The sequence below is a fragment of the Ambystoma mexicanum genome, chromosome 4q (assembly GCF_040938575.1).
Source record: "Ambystoma mexicanum isolate Mex_15411 chromosome 4q, UKY_AmexF1_1, whole genome shotgun sequence".
Lineage (NCBI taxonomy): Eukaryota > Metazoa > Chordata > Amphibia > Caudata > Ambystomatidae > Ambystoma > Ambystoma mexicanum.
Genome location: NC_090928.1, coordinates 1,124,600,849 through 1,124,615,746, shown reverse-complemented (window position 1 = coordinate 1,124,615,746; position 14,898 = coordinate 1,124,600,849). Strand labels below are relative to the sequence as shown.

Below are 14,898 nucleotides of genomic sequence, written 5' to 3'. Positions count from 1 at the left end.
CTGTCTGCCTCCGGAGCTCCGAAAGGGCTGTCGTTGCTGAAGGGCTCCTAGAGCGCGGGCCGTTTCCGTGTCCGTTTTTATGGCTTGGAGGGACTCGTCCACCGCCTTCCCGAACAAGTTGCTGCCGTCGAACGGCATGTCCAACACCCTGGTCTGGACGTCCTGACGGAAGTCGGTCGCCCGGAGCCAACCCCGTCGTCGTAGGCAAACACCGTTGCCCAGCTGGCGGAACCCGGTATCGGCAATATCGGTTGCCACCTTTATGGCGTGGTCCGACGCCACCTCGCCCTCTTGCAGTATTTCCAGGGCCTCGGACCCCTTGTCCGGCAGGAAGTCCAATATGGGGGCCAGCTTAAACTAGAGCTCCCTGTCGTAACGGGCCACGATCGCCAGGGCATTGGCCGCTTTGATCGTCGTCCAACTTCTTTCTTTGGCGTCCAACTTCTTTCCCTCGCCGTCCGGCGGGGAATTCGACGTCGAGGCTCCTGACCCCGCCGCTTCCTTCTTCGCCGCCGCCGAGACGACCGAGTCTGGCGTTGGCTGGGCCCTGAGGCACAGGAGAGCGGTTTCGGGGACCCGGTACTTCTTCTCGTACCGGTCCCGTTTGGCTGGTGCCGTGGCGGAGTTTTTGAGAACCGACAGGCCCTCCACCCAGATGTCATCGATTAGGGGCACTGCGATGACCGTCTTCCTCTTGGCCTCCCGGCGCTGATAGAGGAAACCTTCCTTTTTCTGCTCCTCCGGGCAGAGCTGGAACAATTCGGACGCCCTGGCGATCATGGCGTGGAATGAGCCAATCTCGTCAGGCGGCGAGGCCCGTGCGACGGGAGACGGGAGACCTGTTCCGTCGGCCTCCGAACCCGTCGTCGAGCCCAACGCACCGTCATCTCCTGACTCGTGGGAGGATGAGGAGGGAACTGTAGGCCTTACGGGGGCGAGCGGAGGAGAGGGTTGGGTCCTTCGTCGTTTTTTTCTGAGGACTTCCCGACGGGCCAGGTTGCGGGTCTTCTGGCCTGGGCCGTGGGAATCTCGTCCATCTCAGAGCATAAGGACTGGATGGCAGACAAAATGGCCGCTGAGCCATCCTGAGGCCTAGGATCCGGCTGCGGCGGAAGAGAAGGCCGCTCTTCCTCACCATCGTCGTCTTCCTCGGTTATCTCCCGAGGATCTTCCTGACGGGATCGAACCTTCTCGAATTGGACTTCGAGGTTCCTCACGGCCTCCGTCAGTTCCTCCTCCGAGGCTGACTCCGAGCTCGAGGAGGGCACCGTGCCCCCCCTCGCTTCTTCCATCATGGCGGCCACGACGATGGGCTGAATAGAGGATTCCCTCCTTGGCGGCAGGGAAACTATTCCCGGAGGCAGTCTCCGCTGGCGGTGTCTCTGCCGGCTTGGCAAGAGTCGCCGCGATAGCCTCGATAGAGGCCTTCGCCTGCTGGGTAGGGGCCTTCACCACCTTAGGTGCGTCCCGGGCCTTCTCCTTCGTGGGAGGGCCGACGCCTCGCTCCCCCTCTTCCGAGATCGGACGGGGCTTCTCCCGAAGCTTACCCGGGGTCTTGGACTTTCTCTTCCCCGAACCGGAGCGTTGGCTCGTGGTTGACGGTGCCGGGGAAGGTGCACCCAGCCTGGCGACCGAAGAACCCGATCTTTCGGTGCTCCCGGAGCCAGCGGACTCGCGGCACTTGGCCTGGTGTTGGGCCCCCATCGCCGGGGCGCCCGCACAGGACTTAGAAGCCCGCTCGGACCCTTGCTTCTTCTCACCCGTCGAGCCCTTCTCCAACCAGCTTGCGAGACGTGATCAACGGTCCCTCATGGTCCGCTCCGACAAGTTCTTGCAGAACTGGCAGTCCTTCTCTACATGAGTCTTGTCCCCATGAAGACAGTAGAGGCATTGCGAATGTTCGTCTTCCTTAAACACATTCTGCAGCCCGCATCCAGGGCAGCTGCAAAACAGCTTGGGTCCGGGCGACGAACTCGCATCCTGGGCCATCTCGAAGTAGGCCGCGAATCTTCTGGAATCCTCCAAGAAGTTGATTCGAAAAAGCGCAAAACACGCAGTAAAAGCTCGAGAGCTAAGCACGAGGACTCCCAACACTTGAACGTGCGGTAAAAATCTGAAGATGGCTGCCAGAGGCGGGGCTTAGGTAGAGGGCAGTCATTGGCTGTGGTCAGTATGACGCAGAGATCAGTGATTGGTTACTACTACGAAAGAAAGATCAGAAATGAAACTGATACTGATTTTTCTTTACCGAGGATTCCCAGCCTGACGACGGGGAATATTCATGAGCATGTGAATCCATGCAGACCCCATGCTGGAGAAGTACATTTTTATGGCTGCAACAATTTCAAGATTTTATAAGAAAAGGCGTAAATTACGAATTTGCAACTGTAGTGCTGTCATTATAGAGCGATTTAATATATGCTTCCAACCATGCTAAGCCCTTTATAACGTTGCCAAAGGATTCCAATTGTCCTAACAGTCCGGAGTTGAGAACAGACTGCTGACCAACTACTCCCAGAGTAACCGTATCTGGTTTGGGAGTTGGCATAAACTCAATGAATGTAGTAGCATCGTCCATCGAAAGAAAAGCCTGTAATTCAAGGCCAAGTGAAAATAGTTCCATTTAATGATCCCATAAAATTATTTGAGATTGAAGCTTGCACAGCATACAATTGTTGTTGCAACTTGCAAGCCTGACCCATTCCACATCTGAAATTAAATTCCGTAAAGCTGGAATTTGGTAAAATGTTTTCATGAGAAATGAACAATTGATTCTTACTTGCCCATTTAGGGAGGTATCGCTGATCCATCCCAAAATGAGCTTCATACCGGCAAGTACGTCGGCAAAAGGAGGTGGTGCATTTTGAGCGCCAAACGTTGCAGCTTTAAGACTATTGGCCTGTAATTTGGAGTTATCACTGTCCTGTATTGAACCAACAGGCTTTTTGACTGGACAATTTATAGCTGCCATTGACATGGGCGGTAAATTGCCGGACACCTCAGCTGCTTGAGTGGCAGGATTGAAGGGTAAAGGGACAGTAATCTGAGTAGTCGCACTAGCAGTTGCTGTTTGAAAGTCAGCGACTGACGCCGGCACAAGTGTCGACGTTTGTGCACTTTGGAGTGAGGCAGAAATATCAGAATGATCAGCTGTGAAAGCCTTTTTGTTTTGTATTGCCTGTAAAAAGTTAGACAGGTGAGTTTGAATGAGAGGAGTATTAGATTCTGGAGATTTGCTTGGCCTGACAGAAAGAGTCAGTTGTTGACTTGGATCAATTTGCATCAGCGATGACTAAGTGCCCAGGTTGTGAAATGATTTTGTTTCTGGAAGAATCTCACATGAGACCATCAAGCTCAAACTAGCTATTGAATTCAATCGAATCATAGACACGTCTCTTATGGCGTAAAGTCAACAAGACCACTATGACTAAGTAAACAATGCGGGAATAATAAGGAAGAAAGTGAAAACAGCTTACGAGTCACCCAGAGCGCCAACAGGCTCCCAACAGGCACTTGCAGGGAGTGTGCCTGTGCCTTATGTAGCAAGCGTACCTGCAGATGGGGCGGAGCCAATAGGAACATGTGGCTCGCAAAGGAAACAACTCTTAACAGGCGCATAGAGTAGAAGCCTTCTCACAGCTTCACACGGCCCCACACAGGCTCCAACAGGCACTTGCGGGGCACTTCCAAAATTTCAAAAACACAATTTGAAATTAGCAATATCAAACGAGGAGGCTTTGCTGCAAAATCTGAAAAACGAAGCACGCATTTTTAACATTTGCAACCACATTACATAGCACTCTAAATACCATGTTCCTTCAGAGCATGAGGATAGCATCTATATCTTGGACACCGATGAAGGATTGAGTTCCACTAGACATTCAGTGATGGTTAATATTGGCAGGTCACACTTACAAGGAATGCTTGCACGTGAAGGGCTGGAGAGACGAGGCATAAGCAATCCATGAATAGTTGAAACAGTTACATTTCTCCAAATTATTAAATGCTATGCAATTATATGCTACAAATAGATTCAGCGTACAATGAACTTCTTCCATTAAAGTGACAATGAAAAAGCATAACGTGACAACGTAACCATTTTATAGCGATACACTAGCTCACCAACCGGGTTGGTTTTGCACCGAAGCTCACTGGAGAATTTGCAATTTTCAGGTTAATCAAGACAGCCACAGTTCCACTTTAATGACCATGCACACTGGAAAGACATGGTAGAGAACTGATGTTCCAGGGTAAAATAATGTGATGCCAACTGAGTTACATCCACGTAGTGCAGTTGGCACGAAACTACTTTGAGTGGTGCTAATTCACAATAGACTTATTTGACCGTTTGTATTGCTGTGGTTCCGCTCACATAAGTGTCCTTTAGCATAAAGGAGTGAAAACGAGAGCTACCATATCCAAATGCAGGATCAAGGCAATTTACAGATTGGATTCCAATCAGATGAAAAGCCACCTTCTAGGGTAGTATACACATTTAAACAACTCTTGCTCATGCCTTTATAAGGAGTGCCAAGACGTAATCTAGCAGCACATTTAGTCTCGCAGAGAGCGGGTGGCACAATGCTCCTTTGCCTGTATCTCCATCACACAGTAATACTTCACACCATGTGCGTAATCAATTGAGTATTGCTGATGAAGAATGTGCACACAATAAACAATTGGAAGGGAGAATAAGATCATATTAAGGACAGTTCTAGGTACTGTATTGGTGGTAGAAAGGTTTAAACCCCCCCTCCCAAAATCAAAAAATCAAAAATCAGCTTAAACCTCACCCATTGGGCCCAACCTTTAATAGAAAATGAGATCTCCTTTTCCCTAGCATATACTTCCCCGTATTTTAAGCAAATCTAGATTTCCTCACCACAACATAACAGAGTAAGGATTAACTGGAGGGCAGGAGAAGAAATGGTCAATTACAAATTAAAATGACAATGTACGTTAATTGATTTTTTTTTTAAAGCTGAACAATGTGGAAAATAAGCATTCTAAAATACGAAGGTGGTGAAAAGACATTTCATAGTAAGAGCATTCAGAATAAACTATAAACACATTAAATGTAAAGACCTAAGACTGAAAAAGTCATAAGTGAAATAAAATGCAGTTAAAAATATGAAATGTTAGGTGGTCTCTGGCAAGAACAGGGTACTAACATTACCGTCCCACTGCTTAAGTGCCTCTATGCAGCAGCCCTGGGTATTTATCCTGCAGACTTTCCTGGCTACCGCCATGTAGAGTGCCAAAGTCGAACAATCTGGCCTCCTGCAGGTTCTCAGGGCCAAGCACAAAGTGGTCCTCCAGGGGTCTTTTGCCTATGCAGCACCAAGAGGATGGAATGCTCCATCTCCCCCTAAGCCCCCCCAGATCTAAGGACATACCCCTCACTAGCAATCTTTAAATATGGCTTCAAAGCAGTTCTGTTCCACTGATTTTCCTTTTGTCTTTCCCCCAAACTGATGCATGGTTATTGTCAGGTGAGCTGTACTAGGTCTATGGGCCTGTTCTTAGCGCTATATAAATTAACTAGTGTGAAAGCCTGTGTGCAGACAAACGTTCAGCTGGCCTAATATATTTCCTAAGGCAACAGCTCCCTCTAGCAGTGACAACAGGCGAATAGGGCAGTCTCTACTGCGCATGACTGCACCAGACAAACATACACATAGCCTTATAATATATGACGAAGTAAAGTCTGCCTAATCAGTTCAACCCTGACCATGTTTCCCTAGTGTTCACAAAAGTGGTAGATGGGTGGTTAAAAGGTAGCAGAGAAAATAGTTAACATTGTAGGATTGGAGGGGTGCAAGTTAGGGGTTGAGAGGCGGTATGGGGAGGAGCAGTATATGTAAAATGTGCTGCAGGGCAGGGGTGGGATTTGACGGTCTAATGAGGAGAAGGTCACTTTGTGAGGGATAGAGAATTGTGTGTGGTGTAGGCTCATGTGGGACATTATGGGGTTGCAGGACAGAGGTTCAGCCACAGGTTCACTTATCGGCAGGTGCTAATACCCCCGCCCCAAAAATAATAAAGGTCATTATTAAAAGAGAAGAGTCGTATTGCCTGTAGGGCAAATTAGGATAACTTATTCTCTGCACTTGTCTTAATAGCATTTACATAAAGTAGGGTGGAATCAGCAGATTTACTCAGTAATAAACACTTAACAAGAACGGTTTAGAGGTAAATATACTGTTCAATGTGTTATTACAGCAGAATTTTCACTACAGTCTTTATTTACGGATTTGTTTTCCTTACAAAATAGGGGGTAGATCCCCTCCCAGCGGCAACCCCCTCACTCTCTTCGCATTCCATATTGCCTCACATAACCTAAGGCCCCGTGCATTCTAGGGCAAAATTTGGTTTAAAAAAAGGCAGCAAAAAAATCTACACTAAAAACATTGGATAACAGACTATACTTCGCTTACTCAACAAATTACCAAGTCTACCAATATGAAGCTAAAACTTAGAAAGGAAAGCACATTGAGAAACAAAATAAAAGCTCTAATCTGTACAATAATTAGACAAATACCACGCTATTTAACAGATCGTATTAACGTCTTGGATATTTAGACAGCAGCTCCACTTACAGAAGGAGTCGCTCCACGCTTGGGCCATTTCCTCTCTGCAGTACAATGTAAGGGCCGACTGTTTTCATAGCTCCAATGCTATGGGTATCCAAGTCTTGTGCTGGTTGTCTTGTCCCTTTATATAAGCATGCACACGCTGAGCTAAAAGCTATATTGAGCCAGTGAGAGCCCCACTGTCATAATGAAACCAGATCGCACTTCACGGTGAGTCACATTCCTGCTATCTTAACAATATAATATTTATCACAGCAATCTCTACACCAGGGATAATATTAGCCACACTAGAAGAGCACACAAGTAGAGCCACAAATCACATTTCAAAATAAACTCGCCCAAAGGATTCCCAGTTCTCCTCGGTGACATTTCTCAGAGATGCATTTTACTAAAATGAAATTATGCAGGTTTACCTTTGGTTACACCTGTGCAAAGCCTTGGGAAGCTTTTACAGGTATGAAGATCAGATGGAACACTTTCTGATTATCAATAGCTCTTTGAAGGCATGAAGCTACAGCTATGGAAGCAGGAACACCCGTACTGCGTGAGCAAGGCATGCAGTATGGTGCTATGAAAGCATACACATTGAGTTAACTATTATATACCCGAGACTAGACCATGTAAACCTTCACTGGAGGGGCGTGGCCATGTGCAATGTATACGATCAATCAAAATGTAGGGGCTTTTGGCTATGTACCAAAATGTTCCGGTCCCGTCCCTTTGAACGTGAACTCCCACATGTATGAATGAAGGGGGAGGGGCTGGAATAGGCGTATGACAAATGTCATCTGTAACAGATGGCCCAATATACGCAGTTGTCTGATAGCTGAAGGAGTAAGGAAGAACATCATGTGAAACTGGGTAGAGAGCCAAACATCCCTCGTCTATTTCAGTGTTCAGCTATTCAAACACATGAATCATTTATTTATTTATTGCATTTGTTGATACGCCCAAACTCGGGGGTATCACGGCGTAGGTTACAAGCATAATTAAGTTCTTGCTGGTTACAAAAAGGGAAGTAAAGACTTAGTGCAAAGATCAAAGCCTTGTAGTGGAGACAAACAAGTCTTGACAGAGGATCACAGTTGTAGTTACAGATATGTACAGCAAAGTAAGTTGCAGTAGTCCTAAGGTTGTAAGCAGGTCTAGTACAAAGAGGTAAGAATTTATTGAACAGCCAGCTTTTTAAAAGTTTCTTAAATTGGGTGTGGGAGGTCTCATTACTAATATTTGTGTGGAGAGATATTCCATAGTCTAGGAGCTGCGACCGTGAAGCTGGATTCTACGGTTCTCGTAGTCTTGAAGCTGTGGACAAGTAAATGAGTGCTGGCGTTAGACCTAAGGAGCCTGGTATACGTTTTTCGTAAACTCACAGGTTCTTTTCTCTACAGAGTAGGCTTTAAATGTAGGAGCATCATCTAACATTTTGCAAGGTACACCGCTTTGTCACAATTAGCTGCACAGTCGGTGTAGAAACCCAGTAGAGTCCTGGGTGGAAGTGCCAGTTGCACCCTCAATGACCTTGGTGATGCCCCTATAGAACAGTGCTAAGTCACTGAAGGACCGGCAGTTCTTTCTGGGGGATGCTGCTTCCAGGAGGGAGGGGCAGCACTGGGGTAACCTGGAAGAAAATAGGGCAATTTACCGTCTCTGGCCTCGTCAAAAGGCGAAGAGGAGAGCCCGACCCTTACCGATACGCTTAGTGCTTGCATGATCCAGTGGAGTATGTATATCTCACACCATGACTATTTTGATACTCGTCAGTCTGGTTTCTCCTCATTACAGAGCATCTACCAAGGAAGAGCCTGCAAAATCAGGAAAGCTGACAAAAACCCATTGCCACAATTTTTACTTGGAAACCAGATCAACTGGCAGCAACTGAAAGACTCCAGGCAGAGGCCCACATGTAGCGACTGAGGCCCAAGATACAATATACTAACCAGAAGTAGCACCAACCCCAAAACTCAATGGACTCACCCATAGGGATACCATTGATTGGTCCTCAAATAGGAACTGGAATTCTTGGACTTCCGGGCATCATTGATAACCAGTGGCAGTGGAGAGTGGACAGAGCTTAGCCCCTTCTTATGGACGGACGGACGCACACCAGAAGATTGCCCAAGGAGTGCTGACCAATTCCAGCAAAATGAGGAAGATCAGCAGGGGACAGGAAACAGAAGATGCAAGTTATCTAGGTGGTGAGGTGTGGAGGACCACCAAGAGACAAGCAAGAGGAGGGAAGGAGCAGTGAAGTGTGGCGGCTACCATTTGAGAAGAGGAGTTGTTTAGAGAGTGCAAGGGTACTGCGGTGTGATTGAGTGTGACTGTAGCGCATGAAGAGTGGTCTGTGTAGTGAGTAAAAGAAGTGTGGCGGGAGGTATGAGGAGGGAGTTCCAGCCATGTTTGGGAGGGGGGGGTGTAAAGGAGTTGTAGCCAGTAAGGGGGGTTCCGGGGGAGTTGTAGCCAGGGGGTGGGGAGGCAGTGGATGGGGGTGTGAGTTGTATGTGGAGGAGGTTGTTGTAGCTGTGTGTGCAGTGAGGTTGGGGAGTTCTAGCTGTGTGGTGTGTTATTTGAGCCACGTGTAGGGTCGGGGGGGGTTGTAGCCACGTGGTGAGGGAACAGTTGTAGCCATGTGGTAGGGGAGTAGGCGTAGCTGGGAAGGGGGTGGGGTTGAATAAAATGTTGCAGCCAGAAAGGGGGCGGTGTTTGCCACATGTGTGGGTTGTAGCTGCATGGGTGGGAGTCATTGCAGCAGAGTTAGGGGGGAGAAGAGATGTAGCCACATTTGGGTAAAGAAATGTAGCCATGTTTTTTGGGGGAGGGAGTTGTAGCAGTGTGGGGGGGGGATAACTTAGTCATACATTCTTGGGAGATTCTATTATACTCACTTGTGGTTTGTCTTTCAAAGGTCTACAACAGGTAGGGAACACAGCTCAAAGCAACTATGCCAAGTAAACTCTTCCCTTCAGTCTACTCCCCTGCTCCCTCTCAGGCAATCTGGTTCCGTTGTGGGAAATGCTTCTGCATTCATCTTCCTCTGGAAAGTAAGTCTTAGAGAATGTCCTTCAACTACATCCAGATGGAATGCCAATCTGCTCTTCTCCTGTCGGACAACCTCTCTTCCATTGCCGATTTCCCCCAAACTCTCCTAACTTTAAATAGTGATCTTGATTGATACAGCAATTTTGGATGAATCCCACTATTGACTATGCTGGCTAGGGCTGATGTGAGTTGTGGCCCAAACATCTGGAGAGCCAGAGGTTGCAGACCCCTGCACTAGAATAAATCTCTCTGCTTCAACTAGCCCAGTGTATTTTAACATGTCATAAGGGGATGTATTTGACCAAATTAGCCCTTCTCCATATGAATTATGATCATACTGGATTGTAATGGGGGCATGGCCTGGAGCTCATGGCGAGTAGAGGCTGAGTCGCTGTGCTCTGGCCGAGACGCTGCATCTAGATCCTTTTCGCCCAACCCAAACTACACTTGCGGCAAAGAAAAGTGGACTCGAGTGTAGCGGAACCGGTTCCCGACAGGACCCTACAGTTTCCGCTTGAATCAGAGTCTCTGAACCTGCGGGATCTCCATCGAAACGACCCCCCCCTCCCTTCGACGAGACCCAAGATGGCAGCTACCCTCTGAATTTGGTGCCGAGAGAAGCAATGACCTCCCCTGCAGCCGCTTCAGTGCACAAACTGGGAGGCACTCCCGAAGCGGGTCATAGCCACAGAGGAGCCCGACCTCTCACCCTAGCTCACTTCAGCACAGCACAACACTTGACTCCGGATAATCGCAATACGCTGCGGCGACAACAGAGCTCCAACCCTACTGAGCAGGGAAACAACCACCAGCCGGGGAGACAAGCGGAAGATCCAACCCGGGGAAGTTGGGACTGGGTTGCCGATTCCGACCCCCGATGCAGCTGGGGAGGTGCCCCAACCCACGGCCAGTAGAAGAATCGTAAATCCGGAGCACCCGGGAGCAGCGTCGGAAGGCCCCAGCGCCCGCCTCTGCGTGAGAGTACCAGAAGAACTTGAGGTGAGGAGAACTGCGGGAGGGGGCACGCACCTAACAGGGCCGCTGAACTCTCCCATTAAATGGGAATATAGACACATGCCGCCGGCATAACTACAGGTACCCCCCCCCTCCCGAGAATAGACCTGAAAAACTAATTCACCAGGCCTGAGCGGACATTTTCAGGAGGGACTCCCACGCCACTCATTGACACAATTAAACCCTGGCAACAACCTGTACCACACACTGCGGGTGCTGGGAGCCACGAGAACAGCCCCCACATACAGAGAGCTAAGCTTAGCCCACCCACCCAATTCTAAGGCTATCCTCTCAGGACAATACTGTGGACCAACACTGCCCACCCCTGGAACGGATCGGGCAGTGCTCTCAAACCCCTCACCATAGCTGCCAGAAATAAGGGGAAAACAGCTACCATGGACACATATGTATCCACCAAAACAAAGACCCCTCCGCCACCACGCCCTTCTACCCCCGAATCTGTGCATGCAAAAGAAGGAGAATCCTCCGAAAACCAATCCCAGGTGCTGGAAGCCATTGCATCACTACAAACATTCATAGATTCCAGAATTGACGAGTTTAAGTCAACTCATGCGTAAAGATGCCCGCAACTTAACCGAGAGACTGACAAGTGCTGAGACAACCATAAAAGAAACGTCTGAGGACACCACGGAACTGAAAGCCAAGGTTGCGGATCTGGAGAAGGTAGCTGTGCTCGAGGCAAAATCCGAGGAGGCCGAGGGCCGGGCTAGACGAGGCAATGTCAGAATACTTGGGGTTCCGGAAGGAAGCGAAGGCTCGAATCCGACGGCCTACATAGTCACTGATACAAGAGGAGATAGATGCTGAGAGGCTAACGCAAGGATTCTCGGTCGAAAGGGCGCACAGATCCCTACAAAAAGACCCCCACCGGGCTCTCATCCTTGCCCTATAATTGCCAAACTACTCAATTTCCAGGATCAAGAAACCATCCTGCGGTACTCTAGAGAAGAGGGACCCATTGAACGTGGAAACTCCAAAATAGCCATCTACCCCGATTACACCCAGAATGTTCAGAGGGAGAGAAACTCATTCGTGCCAATTAAAGCAAGGCTCAGACACTTAAATCTGAAACACATGCGGTTATACCCTTCCAGACTGAAGGTAATTAACAAGGGCCGTGCAATTTTCCTGGAGACCCCCGCAGCCGCCAATATGTGGCTGGAGGACAACAACCTCGCAGAAGGCAGAGACATAAGCGCCCGAGACACGGAATGTCACATGGCTCACAAGTTCAACGCAGGCATAAGGCGAGCATAAGGCGAACAAAAACCAAGAAGGTAAACTACACAACAGTTAGCCACACAGATGCGGCCCTCGCTCAGCCACACGCCAGGCACAGGGCTCTACCCCCACGAACAGTTCAGGGCAGGCCAGTTGCCTGACCGACCCCACTCGTGCCCGACACCCGGATGGGTCTAGACGGCGCGAGAGCGCCCGAGCTTCAGAAGGAATATGTAGTTGCTGGGTGCACCAGTTCCAGTTATGTTAGTTGTTTTGTTAGTTACACAGTCTTCAAAACATTAAGGAGGGAGTGGCATGGGACCGGACAGCCTCGGGGGCTGGGGGTAAGAACACTGGAACTCCGGCAAAGAACCCCGCAACCAGGAGCAGAAGCCGCCCTGAGAATCCTGGGGCGATAGAAAAGAAAAGACCACAACATCAACGCAATGGCATCCCAACTCAAGGTGATGACATGGAATGTGAGAATTATGGGCTCATACCTACGAAGGAACCGGATCCATTCCTACCTCCGCAGAAAAACAGGTCTTGATCGCAATGCTCCAACAGACCCCTTTTACGGAAGAATCCACGTCCAAACTATCCAAACTATGGGGAGGGACCGGAAGAGGGGCACCTTACTCCAAACTCGCTAGAGGAGTATTCACGTGGGTAAACCCAACTGTGCCATTCCAACTACAGGGCTACGAAGCCGACAAAGAGGGCAGATACCTAATAATGTGGGGAACCATTGAACACACGACTGTGTGCCTAGTAAACTCATACCTACCACTACACGGAATACCTTCACACCTCAAAATGCTATGTGATAAAATGATGCTCCGCAGAGAAGGAGCATTTATATGGGGATGCGATTTCAATTGCATCAGGAATGGAACCACCGACAGGTCGGACCCTCCTCATCAACTAAATAACGTTGCAACCAACGCACTTAACAGCACAATAGAGCACCTCGACCTAGTGGACATTTGGAGAGAGCAACACCCCACCGAGAGGAGCTACTCCTACTACTCGGTCCCACACAAAATCCACACGAGGATAGATTACCTACTCATAGACCGAGAACAGGCACAACTGGCGGAATCCACAACGTACCTGGGCAGATCCATATCTGATCATTCACTGCTAGTTATGCAATGGAAACTCACGGGGCCCAGCCCACCAATCCACACGTGGAGAATGCCAACAGCAGCACTCTCAGACCACGCATTCAAAGAGGAACTTGGTACCAAATTAGAAAACTACATAGACATCAACAAAGGCTTGGTGGCAAGTTGGGGCACGCTATGGGAAGCCATGAAAGTAGTCACACCGGGAGAAGTAATATCGGGAGTGGGGGGCATCCGAAAGCATCTGAAAATTGAACTAGAAGCTCTAGAAACTAAGATAACACACCTGGAATCCAAAATCGACATCTCACCAGAGACTGAGACGGAATTGAAAAGAATCCGGGAAGAATGCCGCTCTGCCTGGAATAGATTGTCCAAATTTGACTATACGACTTACACTGCTAGGACACACAAAGAAGCGGATAAGCCTGGCAGAATGTTGGCTTGGATGCGCAAACGTGAACACCCAAGACATCTCCCAACTGAGATTACGGATGAGAGAGGGACAACCCACAGGACACAGCAAGATATCAACTGTGCATTTGCCGATTTCTACTCGAAACTATATGCACACGACAAACTAATACTTAGGGAGGACAGATTGTCGGAAGACCAAAGTGAGTCACTGGACGTGGAAATCACTGTAGAAGATGTGACAGACTATTAGATCACTATCTACATGTAAGGCCCCCGGGAGCGACGGCCTCCCGCCTGAATTCTACAAAACGTACAAAGCGACTCTCACCCCGATCCTGCACGAGGTATATATGGAGGCATATGAAAAGGGAATCCTACCCAACTCCATGAAAGAAACGATAATCATTCCCATGCTTAAGCCTAACAAACCCAGCAACAACTGCGACTCATACCGCCCACTTGCAATGCTGAACTACGATAGTAAGATTCTGACTACAAGTCTGGCCAAGAGACTGGCGAGGGGGGTGGGAACCCTGATCCATGATGACCAGAATGGCTTTGTTCCAGGACGCAACACCACAGCAAACCTGAGGAGGCTCCAACACATTATGGCAGAGACCTACGATAGGGACGAAGAACCAGCGGTGCTGTCGCTCGATACCATAAAGAGGCCTTCGCTTCCATCTACTGGGAATGGCTGGTCGAGGGGTTGAGGGAGTTCGGCTTTGGCAAGGACTTTGTGCGATGGGTCAAGGTGCTATACAACTCACCTGTAGCAAGAGTAAAGACCGGTGGAATGATGTCCAAACCCTGGGCAATACAGCGGGGCACTAGGCAGGAATGCCCACTATCACTGATGTTATACATTCTAGGCCTGGAACCAGTAGCCATTTACTTCAGGAAACAGCACCTCGAAGCGGGCATCAGGCTAGGCAACGATCACTCCATAATATCCTTATATGCAGACGACGTTCTCCTATACCTGAAGGATCCACAGCTTAATGCACAAGTCGCGCTAGATGTCCTAGATAATTACGCTCGATACTCCGGGATCGAATTCAGCAGGTTAAAATCCTGTGCGTTTCCACTAGCTAGACTCAGGAGCTTGGATAATTCCGAATTACCAGATGTTGGGATAAAATGGCAACCAGAGATGTTTAGGTACCTAGGAGTCGACGTGAGGCATATCCCTGAGCTCACATACGAACATAACACGGAAAAAGTAATAAAAGGCCTCCGCAAATCCATGAAAATGTGGTCGAGGCTACCGCTTGCAATGATGGGCAGAGCAGGAATTGTTAAAATGATAATCCTTCCCCAATTCTTATACTACTTCGTGAACGTGTGCCACTACATTAGATCTCCCTTCTTCAGAAAGCTGGAATCATTAAATCAGAGATTTCATATGGGGGCCATCCAGACATAAGCTCTCCTTATCCACACTCACGCTCCCTTACAAAGAA

General features: G+C 48.7%; 1 protein-coding gene across 3 annotated transcripts in view; it reads right to left on the bottom strand.

Annotated features, from left to right (window-relative positions):
- ENAH (ENAH actin regulator) overlaps positions 1-14,898 on the bottom strand; it is a 1,361,004-nt gene that overhangs the window by 561,641 nt on the left and 784,465 nt on the right. The window contains exon 1 of one of the 3 annotated variants that reach the window (XM_069608702.1): positions 6,600-6,676. The exons of the other annotated variants lie outside the window; for them this stretch is intronic. Coding sequence (XP_069464803.1) covers positions 6,600-6,667 — 68 coding nt within the window. The 5' untranslated portion in view covers positions 6,668-6,676. Of the gene's footprint in view, positions 1-6,599; positions 6,677-14,898 lie in introns of those variants that run through there. 3 annotated transcript variants of the gene reach the window in all.